The sequence below is a fragment of the Chelonoidis abingdonii genome, chromosome 26, assembly GCF_003597395.2.
Source record: "Chelonoidis abingdonii isolate Lonesome George chromosome 26, CheloAbing_2.0, whole genome shotgun sequence".
Classification (NCBI taxonomy): Eukaryota; Metazoa; Chordata; order Testudines; family Testudinidae; genus Chelonoidis; species Chelonoidis abingdonii.
In genome coordinates this window covers 2,878,315-2,893,957 of record NC_133794.1, presented here as the reverse complement: position 1 = coordinate 2,893,957, position 15,643 = coordinate 2,878,315, and the positions used below count along the sequence as shown (strand labels likewise).

The window sequence follows — 15,643 nt, the reverse complement described above, 5'->3', positions numbered from 1 at the left end:
CAGGACCAATCCCCAAATAAATCATCCCAGCCAGGGCTTTGTCAAGCCTGACTTTAAAAACCTCTAAGGAAGGAGATTCTACCACTTGCCTAGGTAACCCATTCCAGTGCTTCACCACTCTCCTAGTGAAAAAGCTTTTCCTACTGTACAACCTAATCCTCTCCAACTGCAACTTGAGACTGTTACTCCTTGTTCTGTCATCTGCCACCACTGAGAACAGTCTAGATCCATCCTCTTTGAAACCCCCTTTTAGGTAGATGAATGCAGCTATCAAATTCCTCCTCATTCTTCTCTTCTGCAGACTAAACAACCCCAGTTCCCTCAGCCTTTCCTCATAAGTCATATGCTCCAGCCCCCTAATCATTTTTGTTGCCCTCTGCTGGACTCTTTCCAATTTTTCCACATCCTTCTTGTAGTGTGGGGCCCAAAACTGGACACAGTATTCCAGACGAGGCCTCACCAATGCTGAATAGAGGGGAACTATCACATTCCTCAATCTGCTGGCAACACCTCTACTTTTCCTGCCCAAAATGCCGCTAGCATTCTTGGCGACAAGGGCACACTGTTGACTCATATCCAGCTTCTCATCCACTGTAACCCCTAGGTCCTTTCCTGCAGAACTGCTGCCTAGCCACTTAGTCCCAGCCTGTAGCAGTGCGTGGGATTCTTCCCTCCTAAGTGCAGGACTCTGCACTTGATCCTTGTTGAACCTCCTCAGATTTCTTTTGGCCCAAATTTCTTATCTTGTCTAGGTCCCTCTGTATCCTATCACTACCCTCCAGTTGTATCTACACTCCTCCCAGTTTAGTCTTGTGTCATCTGGCAAAGTTCTGGAGGGTGCAATCCACGCCGTCCTCCAGATCAGGGTCAACAACTTTTCAGAAGTGCTGTGCCGAGTCTTCATTTATTGCCTCTAATTTAAGGTTTCACGTGCCAGTAATACATTTTAACTTTTTTAGAAGGTCTCTTTTGATAAGTCTATAATATGTAATTAAACTATTGTTGTATGTAAAGTAAATGAGGTTTTAAAAATGTTTAAGAGGCTTCATTTAAAATTAAATTAAAATGCAGAGCCCTCTGGAACTGGTGGCCAGGACCCGGGCAGTGTGAGTGCCACTGAAAATCAACTCGTGTGCCGCCTTTGGCATGCCTGCCATAGGTTGCCTACCCCTGCTCCAGATCATTAATGAAGATATTGAACAAAACTGGCCCCAGGACCGACTCTTGGGGCACTCCGCTTGATACCAACTGCCAACTAGACATAGAGCCATTGATGACTACCCGTTGAGCCTGACGATCTAGCCAGCTTTCTATCCACCTTATAGTCCATTCATCCAGCCCATCCCAGTTGTGCTGGGACTTATAATCACTTAAAATCTTTTGTAGTTAATACATTCGTTTGTTTATTCTACCTGAAGCAGTGAATTTGGTTTGAAGCGTGTGTCAGAGGCTCCCCTTGGGATAACAAGCCTGGTACATATCAATTTCTTTGTTAAATTGATGAACTCATATAAGCTTGCAGTGTCTAATGGGCATAACTGGACATTGCAAGATGGAGGTTCCTAAAGTTATGTCTGGGAGTGGAGATATTGACTAGTGTCATTCGGTTGCACAATCCAAGCAGCTTTCATGCTAGAGACAGTGTGTGAACAGCCCAGGATTGGGGGTTCTCACAGCAGAGCAGGGTAAGGCTGGCTCCCAGAGTCGAGGATTGGAGTCACGTCGCAGATCACCAGTACAGATAACACCACAGTGGCACAGCGAGAAAGGGGTATAGACAGTTTTTTACTTCAAGTGAAGTTCAACAAACTTTAAGCACTGATATTTGTGATTTTAAGTGAGTCTTAAGTGCAGCGGCTAAGAACAGTCAGGAGGAGGTGGCAGTTTTGCTATTTTCTGTTTGCTTATTTTGAGAAAGGGAAGTAAGAACAGGAAAGCAGGAAAATGAGTGAAAGCAGTGAAGCAATTGTGAAGCCGGAGCTTTTTAGGCTGCAGGTTGCAGAAAAGGCACTGGAGCACCAGAGATTTTTACAACTGAGACAGCTGGAGCTAAAAGAAAAAGACAGAGAAAAAAGACAAAGAAAGCAAAGCCATCAGCTTGACCTGCTCGAGAAGCAGAACCAGAACCCCCAACCCCAACGAGTCCCATCACTCCAAAAATCCAGAAACAGGAGCACTTATGTCCTGCATACAGTGAAGAGGATGATCCCGCTGAATATCTGACTAGCTAAGGCTGTGTGTAAGACGTGAAATCCCTGATGATAAGAGAGTTCCTACCCTGGTTGTGAAATTAACAGGTAAAGCTTGGAATGTATTCAATGGAATCCCCATTGAAGATGCTTTAGACTATTGTAAATGTAAAGATACTGTTTTGCGAAGTTTTCAGATTACCCCTGAAACAGAGAGAGGTAAATTTAGGAATCTTAAGAGGGATATTGGGCTGAGTAACGCGAAATATGTAAATAAAATGAAAGATGGGTTAGGAAAATGGGGGAGGAGTAAAGAAGTGGCAAGTTTTGAAGGAATGTTGGCTCTCGCTGCGCAAGAGCATTTCCTAAGCGTCTGTAAGGCTGATGTGAAGCAGTGTCTGTGGGATAAAGATGTAACGACTGTGGATGAGGTGGCTTTTTTAGCTGATGCCTTTGAAAAGACTCAGGCATCTACTGAGGGCAGGCCACAGAAAGAGGGGTTTAAAACTGACGGGATGAGAAGATCCCATTTTGCCCCTGAGAAGAGGGTTGGGAACCTAAACATTCTCTTACCCAAAAACATCCTTCAGCTGTGAACCCTCACCCCAAACCTCCTGGAAAAGCAGAAGGGCCCAAAAGGTGCTAGCAGTGTAATTTCACTGATCACCTGAGGAAGAAATGCCCTGTGCTTGGAGGAAGCAGGCAACCAGCAGCCCATGCTAGTTCTGCTGTCCTTGTTGCAGAACCTCCCCAAGCAATGAAACCCATCGCATTGGTTCTGTGAGGTTAGCCTCTGCAGATCCAGATATGGAGCATGTTAAAGCTGTCCAAATTAATGGTAGGGAACACTTAGGGCAGAGGGTTATACAGGCCCAGATCTCTCTGGTTAAGCAGAGTGTGGTCCTAAAGGCCAGTATGTTGCCTGGCCAAATGCAGAGATTGTAGGGGTGAGTGAAAGCAGATTGCTTATACCTAGATCTCATAGAGCTGGAAGGGACATTGAGTCCAGCCCCCTGCCTTTACTAGTAGGACCAAGTACTGATTTTTGCCCCAAATCACTAAGTGGCTCCTTCAAGGATTAAACTCACAACCCTGAGTTTAGTAGGTCAATGCTCAAGCCACTGAGCCATCTCTCCCCCGCTTGCTGTTACTCATTAACATCCATGTGGTTTGGGAAGGTTTGGAAAGTGTTTTGACTGTGGGGCCAGGGATATTTGACCTGCTCCTGGGTAATGATTTTTTCCATGTAGCTCAGGTTAAAGTATTTACCTTCAGCAGGAGGGGGTTTTATGCTGGGACCCCCGATTCCTCTGCAGACGGAAGCCACATGATTCCTCTGCAGACGGAAGCCACATGCTTCCAGGGGGGAGGGTGGTTGTGTCGGAGAAAAACAGAGTTTTCACTCTTTGGTTGGGTGCAGCAAAGTCAGATACTTTATTATTTTTAGCAGTTGCGTGGAGGGAGAAATCTAAACAGGTCTCTCTCCAGGTAAACAATTCCAGCAGCATCTCTACCTTTTGTTACAGACAATAATAAGCAACAGCTGCATTTTGTTTATACATAGGTTATTGTGATATATATTTTTTATTTTTATTTAGACTATAGTTTACAGTCCATATTTAACATACGGTCTCAACAACTTTTCACACAGTTCTTTTTCACTCGCCTTACACAATTTTCGCTTTTACAAATCTTGCATTATTAGGGTAACAGCTGGCCTGACGCTTGCTCACAGGAGAGACTGTTTCCATTGAAATCCCCTTCAAATTCCTGAGAGTTCTTGCTTTACTTTTACAGTCGAGACCAATTCCTGCATGGCAGCTGGGATGGGGATGGGGGTGCAATGCCTGCCAGGGAGAGAACTGTCCACGTTGTTAGATGCCAGCAGGTTGCAGCTGAACCAGAGGCAAATCCGGCTCCAGCGAGCAGAGAGAAATGTGTCCCAGAGGAGAGCCCAGAGATGGGGCAGGGGATCTCAGAAACCACTGAGGTGGGTGCGGATCCCTATCACTCTGTAACACAGGGAAGCAGGGTGCTTCTAAGTATGGGAGTGGCCGAGACTAGCTCCTTTCCAGCAGAAGGCAACATGCCCTCAGGAAAGATGTTGTCAGTGATTAAGTATCCCAGTCGTTAGCTAGGAGAGTTCGTAGTTGAACAAGGGATAGACCCCCTCCCTAGGGAGCCCAGAGGAATATGTCTTAGGAGGGGGCCCAGAGGAGGAAACTAGGGGAGGAATAGGGTGGGGGTACACTGGTCGTTTGGGAGAGGATGCCCAGGACACAATGGCTGAGTCAGCATCTGTCCACCCGGGCACTCAGTTTTGACAGGGGAACTGTGTGACCGACTTCCTGGAGGGGAGCAGTCACTCAGCTGACTGCTCGGGGACAGAGAAAGGAGTGATGGAGGGTACCCCGATCCAGGTCCCAGTTTTCCAGGATGCTATTTCTGAAAAGTTTTTGGAAAGTAACTTTGTCTCTTTACATCAAGATGCAGCTCCAACGCCTGGGACAGCAGAGGAGTTGAGACCAGGAAATTGCCAGGTGGTAGTTTGTGAGAACATAAATGACCCAACTGACAGAGAAGGAGGTGTTTTCCCCCAGGCTGGTGAGACACTGAGAGCAGTTATGGAAAAGCTGCTGGGAAAAGGTGCTTTTGGTCAAGGGGTAAACACACCTACCCAGAGAGCACAGATCATAGCCCTCTAAGGGGCAGGGAAGGACTCAGTGCTGGGAGGGGGTAACGCAGAGTAACCTCAGAAGGGAGCTGGATTTTCTGCATATGTACAGTCCTGGGATTGGGAGATCATTTCCCAAAGGACCAGCCAATGTGCAGGATCCCCCTGGACCCCTATCTTGCCAGACCTGGAGGCACCCCCAAAATTCCAGAAACATGATTAAATTAAGAGCCCACAGAGAGGGAAACACTGGAGGGAAGGAAAAGCCAGTGACTGATTACATGGGAGAGAGTCAAAGGACACGATGGGTAATGAACAAACTAACCTCAAACTAGAATATCTGAGCAGAGATGTGGTATCATAAAGATAATTGTAAACGTGCATCTGAGATAAAAATGTTGGCATTAATGTTAAGTTTTGGGGATAAGAATTTTGACATGGATGTTAAACCTTATGATAATGCTACTTTTCAGTTAATACCTGTAAACAGACCACAGCAGAGAAACCATAACAAACCTGGTTTGCCGGGTGAGGGGGAAACTGAGGCACGCTGCCTCATGGCCTTAATGGCTGGATGCCAAGAGAACTGTAACACAAACTGCCTTTGAGACTCTTGCAGTAAACTAAGGGGACAGGTGTGATATTCTGTACCTTGGGGCAACACCCTGCACCCCCATGTTCATCCTTATAACATGACTGTGTGGTATCCAAAGCAAAGTTTTTCATGTTGGGTTCTTCGGAAGGGTCATGATGCACCGAGCATTATTGTTACAGTGATGTTACAGGTTCTCATTTCATGTATATAGTTATGAGGCTGAAAATGTGTCTTCATGGCTTAAAACAAGCCCAGGCAAAACTCTCCAAGAGCAGCAGGTCAGTTCACACCTCATCAGGGCATGTATGGGACAAACCCGGCCTAGCCTCACAGGAACAAAGGACACTGGCCTAGGCAGCAACAAAGGATCTGTTGGACTCTTGAGTGAGTCACCCTTCTTCGCTGGATCAGTTTGGGTCTACAATGAGGTAATGCTCACCGGACCCTGAAGGGGTGAAGGGGAAGGGGGGACAAAGCCAAGAGGGAAGAAAGAACATGATAAAAGGGAGAGACGTTTACCAGGATCTTCCTCTGTCTTCCACCTCCATCTACAGACATCACCACCAAGCAACTGAAGTGCTGATCAGAGGGCAGAGCCTGACTGAAGGGCAGCCAGCCAGCCTGTGGTGAGAAGCATCTAAGTTTGTCAGGGCACTGAAAGATCAGCTTGGAATGCGTTTTGCTTTTATTTCATTAGACCAAATCTGACTTGTACTTTGACTTATAATCACTTAAAATCTACCTTTTATAATCAGTAAATGTATTTGTTTCTCTTCACCAGTGAGTTTGTTTGACGTGTGGGGTAAATCTGCTCAGGCTGGCAAAGGCTGGTGTGTATCTACTTTCCATCGCTGAAGTGGTGAACCACTGCCCATCTTGAGCAGGGCAAGATGGTATATTCCCGGGGTGCTCTCCTTGGCCCATTCCACTTCCCATATCACTCCCCTTTGTCCATCCCCCACTCCTATGCCATCTCAAATGCCCCTTGGCCCATCCCCCCTTCCCTTTGCCCAGCCCCCTCCCATGCCATCTCACGCTGCCCTTTGCCCAGCCACTTCCTCCACCACAGGGGTAGGCAACCTATGGCATGGCCGCCGAAGGCGGCACGCGAGCTGATTTTCAGTGGCACTCCCGCTGCCCAGGTCCTGGCCACCAATCGGGGGGGGGGGGGGGGCTCTGCAATTTAATTTCAAATGAAGCTTCTTAAACCTTTTAAAAGCCTTATTTACTTTACACACAGCAATAGTTTAGTTCTATATTATAGACTTAGAGAAAGAGACTTTCTAGAGACGTCACAATGTGTTACTGGCACCTGAAACCTTAAATCAGGGTGAACAAATGAAGACCCGGCACAGCACCCCTGAAGGGCTGCCGACCCCCACACCCCATCTCAGCCTTTTCTTTCTTTCACACTAACACCTCCTCTCTCGCTTATCCCCTCTTCCTTTCACACTCGTCAATTCTTTTGCCCTCCTCCCTTTTCTGTCTGTCTCGGTCCCCATGATGAGCGGGTTACTTTCCCCGCAGCTGTCTTTCCTTTCCTGGCCCCTGTGCTGTCAGTGGAAATTCTCAGCCGCGCTCCCGTTTCCCTCGGCGCCTCCCTCCCGGGTCCGCCCCGCGCCTATAAAGCCCCGTGCGCCCGGCGCCGCTGGCTCATTTCTGCCCCGGATCCCAGCCCCAGCTCGGAGGGAGCAGCCGCCTGCCCCCATGACGGCTCCAGAGCGCAGCCAGGACCCCGAGAGCATCCTCCAGGCCGGCTCCCGACGCGCCTGCCCCTGTCGGAGCCTGGACTGGTGCCTGCTGCTGGGGCTGTGCGCCCTGGGCGCAGCGTTCCTGGCGCTCGCCTTTTTCTCGGCCTGGAGGGTCCTGCCCCGGCCGCTGGAGACCCCGGAGGCTCCCCTAGCCTCGTCCAGAATGAGAAAGGTAAAGGGGGTGGCGGGGAGACGTCTGTCAAGTCCACGGTCCCGTCTGTCTGCCACAGCGACGGGGGCCCCTTCTGTCTCCCTGCCCACAAGGCAGGGGTCTGTGTGTCCGGCTAGGGAAGTCCCTCCTGCCTGTCTGTTCCTGGCAGCCTGGGGATCTGTCTCTCTGGGGAGAGGAGGGTCTGTTTGCCTGGCTGGGCTCTGTGGGTGTGGAGATAGTGGGGGTAGAGTCTCTCCCCTTGGCTAGCTGTCTGTCTCCCTGCCTTGTGGGGTCCCCTCTCCCACTTTCCATACCAGACCTTTGGGGAACCCTCTCCAACACTTTACATGTAAATACCCAAGTGCACTGATTGGACAGCCATTGCTTAATCTTCTCATGAGCAAGGAGCTGTACGCTGAGGAAGGGTGGCCTAGAAGGTAGGGTCCTGGCCTGGGCTGTGGGAGACCTGCGTTGAATTCCCAGCTCTGCCACAGACTGTCTGTATGACTCTGAGCAAGTCACTTCAGCTCCCTGCCTCAGTTTCCCCATTCTCCTATGTCACAGGAGTACTGGGCAGTGTTCAGATGCTACAGGTGAGGGAGAAGGATGGTGTGAGGTAGCTGATTCTTAATTTTAGGCACAGTGGGTGATTTAGGGATGTGACACTTAAAGCCCTAAATCTTCTGTCAGCTGCCAGTAGTTGCTTTAGATTTCGCAGCAGATCCTGCCAGCTAAGCAGGACTGCGAGCAGAGGTGCTGGAACACTTTGCATAGTGGGTGGTGCTGAGAGCCACTGACCCAAACTGTAAACCTTGTATATAATGGAAACCTCTTCAAGCTGGGAGCAGCACCCCTAGTTCCCTCACCTATGACTGGGATTCCATTTAACCCAGGGATCGACTTGCCACCTTGGGGCCCAATTTCTAGAGGGGCTAGGTACTTGCGACACAAACTGAAGTCAACAGCGGCTGCAGGCATGACTTGAAAACCAGGCCTGGGACGTCACAGGAAAACAACAGCCCAGAAACCCCAGTGCCCGCCTTTGCAAAATGTCACTCTGTGTGACCGTCAGGCCACTGGAAAGTCCTTTTCATTCCCAGCTGACAGCATCTCGGCTGTCAAGTTCTGCATCTCAACTTCCCCAAAAGTTTGCATGAGCCCGGGTCCTACCTTTGAGTCTATGTCCGTTGGGTCTAATTTAAATTATCTAGTTGGTGCTGCCATATTCACTAAGGTGGTGGGGTGGGGGGGCGGTGGTGGTGGGGGGGAGGGAAGTAGTATTTTGTCTGACCCTTGCAGAAAACAGCTGGTCTCTGAGCATTGTCAAGTGCATCTTTTTCTGTAAAACAAACCCTCTCTTTTCCTCTTTTCAGGAGGCTGGTGCCCAGATGATGCCCACAAGCGGTGAGTATTTTACAGTTACTTGACATTAATGGCTCCTGTTTTCCCTTTCCTGAAGGGGGAAAAATGGGAGTTTGGGGGACCTAAATACTGTTGAGGCTCTGGGATGGGAGACTGATACGTTGTTTACATCGCTGACATACACAAACCAATGTATCTGCTGTCCGCCTGTGGCAGGATACCAGTGGGCTGGATAATTCCCCAGGCTCCACCCCATCTGTCCATCAAAGGAGACTCTAAAACTCATGCTGTTTGTACAGTAGGGAAATCTGTCTCTGGCACACTGCAGATCTTAGCAGGTTTGATCTGGACTGATACTTAACAGCTCTCCCATCCAACTGAGCCAGTGTTCATTTAATCAGGTTTTGGGTTTGCATCTGAAGAAGTGGGTTGTGTAGCCCACGGAAGCTTATGCTCAAATACATTTGTTGGTCTCTAAGGTGCCACAAGTACTCCTGTTCTTCATTTAATCAGGGGTGCTCTAGCCTCTGAGCCAGAACCCCAGACCACATTACACTTTGGATGCAATGCCAAGCCGAATTCTTGTCTACTCCTGCTCCTTTAGGCAAAAATCCCGTACAGGGAGTAGAGTGCTACCTTCACTGTGTTGACTAAATTCACACTCTAGTTATATTCTGCCGACCTAAACCACAGACTACTTTCCGTTGGATAAGTGAGATCCCCCATTTGCTTCCTCTCTGAAACTGCTGGGTGGCTATCACAGGAGTATTGTGAAGCTTTCAGACACAAAGGTGGTGGAGGAGGAAGGCGTAAAACAGATAATTGTTAAATTCAAGGGCACAATGGATGATTTAGGGAGGTGACCTAAATCACTTGTAAATCCGTTCTGCTCCACCCCAGAGGTGGCAGCATTTCCATGGGAGACATAAGTGATTCTGAAGTATAAAGCTGGTGGAGTCCAGCAGTGAGTGCTTTTGAGATCTGTCTGGGTGAAACAGCCATAAAACAGATGGTGAGGTGGGGCTGATTTGGTATTTCACCTAACCACTAGAACTCTGGGGGGTTCTCCAGCCTCCTGACTTGGACAGATGCATCGTTAGAAAGCTGTGTGGATATATTTCCCAGCCTCCAAAGAGTGAATTGTGGCTTTTTCTCTCCTAGCAGTGACTGCTTGCTGCTGTATATTTCAGGAGCACCTCACCCCTCCTAGAGTCAATGACAGTTGTCTTGGTTACACATGATTGGGAGAATCCAACAGGGTGTCTAGAAATGGGGCCTGTGACCATATAGGATACTGACTCTGCCTAAAGGCTCTGTTAAGGCAGAGCATAAAGAGAAGGCCGTGAAGATAGAAATCTAGGCTGTGTCGCCAGCAGCGGACCCTAGAGAGTGCTTCAGCTCTGAATACATTGTTCATGGCTCACGCGAACAGCGTCCAGACCACTAGATTGACTTGAGTCATGTTAGCATATTCTGCAGCACGTGATCTTCTCCTGCCTATGGGAGCAGGAAGGAAACGGTTTCACTGCTTGCAAAATTAAAACCAGATGTGATCAAGTCGTAAGGCAGCAGTCCCAGTGTGAGGGAATGCCTGTAAAGCCCCCTGGCTCGGACCCAGGAGCTTGTGCTGGGGCTGGATCGCAGGTAGACATAACACAGGGCTCTGCAGTAGGATGGCACCATCCTGCATGGAAAAATCCATGAGCTGAGGATGGGGGTGAGGCTGTGTTGTCTAGTGGTTAGACAACCCCTGCCGCTAAAGGAGAATCTCTCATTAGCTCTTGTCAGTGCAGAGCCGGACACACAGTTGAGCAGTTAAGAATCCATCCAGCAGAGGTCACTGTGATGCATGCGTTGACTAGTCAGGTCACTAGCACACTCCCATACTTCGCAGGCCCCAGCTCTTCTATCGCCCTTTTCATCAGTGCTTTGCAAAGGGCGTGATCATTCTCCCCATTTCGCAGCAGTGGAAACTGAGTCTTTATCCCCGCCTCTTCAAAGATGACTAACATGCCTTCCCTCTTCTACCCTGTTTCTGCAGCTGTAATCAAGGACAGTGTAATGGAGTTCGATCATCTCCAGGGTATTGATGGAGTGGTTTTCAGCTCCCACTTCACCTACGACCACATGTTGCACAAGCTGGAAGTGAAGGTCGGCGGCCTCTATTTTATCTATGCCCAGCTTGCTGTCAAATGCGTTGGTAATAAGTTATCTTGCAGCAAGCCGCAAACAGTCAAACTGATCATCTACCAGCAGTCCAGGGACATCCGCACCCCTGTTCTGACCATCTCTCTGCATTTGTCCTCCAATTCAGAAGAGACCATGTCCAAGTTCTCGGCGGTTCTGCGACCTCTGAAAAAAGGCGACTTGCTCTATGTGAAGATGGACACTAATAAAACAGACATCGAGAACTGGCAGCTGGACCAAACCGACAAAAAAGACAACTTCTTTGGCCTCTTTAAGCTACCTAGTTCTGCTGAGTCAGCAGACCAGTAGGTGGGAGCAAGGACCTCAGCGGTGGGAGTGGCAGTCAGTATATCGTCTTTGGTTCTCTCAGACTCTCTGCTAGAGGTTGTGAGGGTAGATTCCACCTAGCAAAATTCCCAGGGTAACAACCAGCAGCAGACACTGGGAAAACACGGTGTGTTGCTAGCTTTGGCATGATACTGTTGCTTTGAGTGGCGACAGCTGGTTTCCATTCAAAGCAGGACTGAAAGGGAAGGAACACTCTGTGAGGCATGCTTGTCACACGGAAGAACCGGCGTGGGTCTGTTTTTAGCGATCAGTGATATTTATTATGATGTGTTTCTTTAACATTCTGTAATTTATTCTAAGCAACTGGGAGATTGAATGAACGGTGCTGCTTTTTTTTTATTTGTGTGTGGGGGTTGCTTTAAATGTTGACATGGACAGATATATTTCCATTGGGGCACACAGCAACCTTAATACTGATGTAGTAATTCCTGTGACTGTCAGCATTATGATTATCCGATCATTGCTGCACGTGGTATTATGCCATCCCTTTGCTGGTCTTATGGTGGCTAGTGTATGGTGCTGATCAGTGTGGTTTAGCCATTGCCCACTGTTGGCTGGCATTGCAACTGCTCAGTCATGTGTCATAGGCCCTATATTGCTGAAAGCTACTGGAGATTCTCTTTTAGTAGAAGTAGATTGAGGCCTGTTCTTCTGGAGTAGAAAGGTCTGAGATCTATCTGAGCTTGTCACCATGAAGCCCTAAGAGGCAACAGATTTGTTACAAGAGGGTGTTTGCCTACTCATTATCTTTTGCATTCTGTGATTATGTATCTTAAAGTAGAGAGTGTCAGCATCTGTGTGGCCCCTCCCCCCAAAAAAATTTACTACTAAAAATACACTTACGAAAATGTATCTGTTTGAAACTTAATTGGAAAGAGTCCGTTTAGAATTTAAGCAGCCTTCTGCCATGCTCCTAAAATTGGGTCTTACTCACTTGCACAATGTCTCGTCAATTTCCATTTCCTGGTTGTGGTGTCAGCTCAGGGTGGAAATTGACTAGCTGGTTTCCACTGTACAATCTGAGTGATGTGTAAACAGCGTAAACGGGATTATTAAAAAACGTATTTAATCCCTAATAGTCACGTAGCCGGGGGTCGCAACAGCTTTCACAAGAGGCTTCCTGAGTTATTTAAGAAGATTGTGATTATTTTTAAAGCAATTTAGAGATGCTTAAATTAGCAGATACAACAGTTGCCAAGTTTCATGACTTTATCACAAGTCTTAGGATATTTAGTCCTTTTCTTAAAGCCCCAGGCTCTGGTGTCATGTGAATGCATCAACATCTCAGGAATCGTTTTAACAAAAATCAATTCTAGCTCTAGTTTGTGGAGAAATGCTGGAAAAAAGTGGCCCTCTAAAGTGCAAAATCCAGAAAGCAAATAAAACTAATTCCAATTGTATTTATATCCTTTTAAAATCTCCTGATTTTTTTTCAGCCAAGCGCACAATTTTGGTGCAGTCTGACTTATGATATTTTGAATGCTTGGGATTGGTAACCCCTGCACAGAGAACTACAGTCATGCCAATAACTTGACTTCAAACTGCACTTCTCAAAGGCTCGGGTCTATCACTGCAATAGCATTACTCAGAGTAAGATACTATTCTGCACACAGTGCTGGCTCCTAAGTTATTGGGGCCTTCATCTTTTTATTAAAGGAGATGAGACTGCAGATCACCTTGACTTCAGCTGGAGTTGGAGGGACTTCGCACTTCTGGAATAAAGACTTCCATAGCTCAATGCTGTTCTCTTGCACTCATGCTCTTCCGAACCCCTTAGGTAAAGCAACAGTGGTTCCAGACCTGTGTGTTTTTAATACACTGTCTGTGAAAGCTTGTCTGACATTCAGATGTATGCATTTTCTTCCTCCATACTGGGGTATATTTAATATATAACTATACAGTTTAAGTATTTATGAGCAATACATTTTTATTTCCAACCAGTGGGTTAACCCACAAGAACTAATGTAAACTCAGTCGTGAGTGAGTTTAGAGGAGTAGTTTCTTAACCTTTTCCATCCTTTACAAAAAGCATCTAGGGATTCCCTTTCCCCTCATCCTAAGGCGCGTGAAAGGGTGTGACCCCATAGGCAGAGAACCTCTGATTTTAGGACACTTGTTCTCTGGTGGCTGGAAATAACTTGTTCTCATTTATTTAAATAAGGCTTGAACCATGTGCATGGGAAGAGCTAAGACTCAGGTGTATTATTGTCATATATGCTCTAACTTGTTTTGTAAAAACACTTCTGGAATATATATACTATATATTTAGTATGCACTTTAAATTGCTTATTTATTTTGATACAGCAGTTAAAATGGACGTGTCCATCAATAATAAACTATTTATACTCAAGAGTCCGCATGAGCGTGCACTGTATTTTATAATCTGGTTTCTTTGATCCTTTTGGGCCCAACTCTCCGGTCGTACTGTTGAAAGGAAGAATGTGAGTTGAGGCAGATCAGAATCTGCTTTTCTGTGTTAATTATCCAGCAGATGTTTCCGTCCTTTGGAAAAAGCCGCACTGTCTAACCCAGCCTTTCTCCGCTATCGCCCGGCGGTCGGTCAAAATTCAGTTTGACTTTAGATATAAAGAACTAGAAGTTCAGTAATGAATAGCCCTGGATCGTTCTGGGGAGATGGAGCCTATGCGGCTTTGTAAGTTTGTCACATGGCCAAAACTTTTACTGGTACCTTTGCTTCTACATCTCCAACCAGATGGATCTTGAGCTTAACGCTTAAGAAGTGACCTCAGTTGGAGCCATGGGTGCTGACCACTTAGACACCAAGGGCCTAATTTTCACAGTTGGCTGCTAAATTCAGTACCTGCTGCTGAAAATGTTGGTCTCCGCCATCCCATGGTGAGGGACAGAGCTAACTCGCGTAGGAATCTTTTGCTCTGCCCTCTTCCACTTACTCTATGAAAGAAGACTCAGAATTGTTCTTGTTATCTTGGTGCAAATCGGAGCAACTTCATTGCATTCTATGGAGTTGCTCCACAGCTGCCCTGGGGTAAAAGAGAGCAGAATCTGCCCCATGGCTACTTCTCCCAACCTTCTGGAGGTTTTTTTCCTACATTAAAACTTGAGTGACATTCCAGAGTTGTGGTCCTCTTATGGTCCATCTATAGGAGGTTACCCAACAGTTGATCGGGAAGTGCAGGGAGGAAGGGGGAGGTGCTGATCGGTGGGGCTGCCAGTGGGTGGGAGGTGCTGGGAGCGGGGTAGGAGAGATGATGGGGGGCTGTTGACATATCACTGTGGCTCTTTGGCAATGTACACTAGTAAATTCTGGCTCCTTCTCAGGATCGGGTTGGCCACCCCTGGGCTAAGGGCTTTGGCTAGGCAGCAGGAGCAACCATAAGCCGGTCACATCCTCAAATTCCAAACTAGTCTCATTGAAATAAGCTGGTATTGGGCTGTTAGGAATACAATCCTGTCCTGATAATGCCTGTCATCACCAGATAAAGAAGGTTAAAGAAAACTTAGTTTGACAGCATCCTGTCTTGGCAAGAAATCACTTCTCAGTAGCTGTGGTTGTGAAACCCTCAGTTCCGTATGTTTTATCTTTATTTGGGCAAAATCTGTTAGTCTTTAAGGTGCCACTGGACTCCTCTTTTGTGGATACAGACTAACACAGCTCGCACCCCAAATCTTGACACTTTTCTCTTGTTAAGCTGTCTGGTTCTCTAATTGTTTCTGTCTGCCGTATAATTAATTTTGCTAGGTGTAAGTTAATTAGGGTAGTGGGCTATAATTGGTTAGAGAAGTATGTTACAATCTATTAGGACTGGTTAGATAGATTTCAGTAGAATGATTGGTTAAGATGTAGCTGAGAATCTTACTACATAAATTAGGGGCAAACAGGAAGTAAGTTGGGATTCGAAAATAAGGAAGAAGGAACTTAGATTTAAGCTTGCTGGAAGTTCACCCCAATAAACATCGAATTGTTTGCACCTTCGGGGATTGTTGCGAGAAGGAGCAGGGAAGTGGGAGGGTGAAGGAACAGGCCCTCTAACGCTGCTTTGAACCGTTTTCGAGTGGTGAACTCATGACCTATGTGTCCCCTCACCTGGCCCTCAGGCTTGGAACTGGCTCATCATGGTATATCACAACCTGACGCACTTGGCATCTCAGCTCCAGGGTGTGACATCAGGCCCCCTAGCCTACCCATCACAGGGGAGCTCCCTGCACAGCAGGGAGGATACGGAGATAGGTGCTGCGGTCACAGCCCCAAATGCACATATCCTTCCACCCTCTCTGGTGGAAACTGACGTGAGCTCAAGGCCAGAGGCATCTCTCTCTTTGTCTCTGCGTCAGCGCCACCTCCTCGCTCCCTCCTAAACAATAACAAGGAAAGTCTACACAACAACCCACGCAAAGCTAACCACA

General features: G+C 47.3%; 1 protein-coding gene across 1 annotated transcript; it reads left to right on the top strand.

Annotated features, from left to right (window-relative positions):
• The first annotated feature begins 7,114 nt into the window (after positions 1–7,114).
• On the top strand, positions 7,115–13,612 carry LOC116830877 (uncharacterized). Its single transcript, XM_032790536.2, has 3 exons — positions 7,115–7,381; positions 8,734–8,764; positions 10,764–13,612. The coding sequence occupies exons 1-3, from the start codon at positions 7,166–7,168 to the stop codon at positions 11,216–11,218; spliced, it is 702 nt and encodes a 233-aa protein (XP_032646427.1). The 5' UTR covers positions 7,115–7,165; the 3' UTR covers positions 11,219–13,612.
• The last annotated feature ends 2,031 nt before the right edge of the window (positions 13,613–15,643 follow it).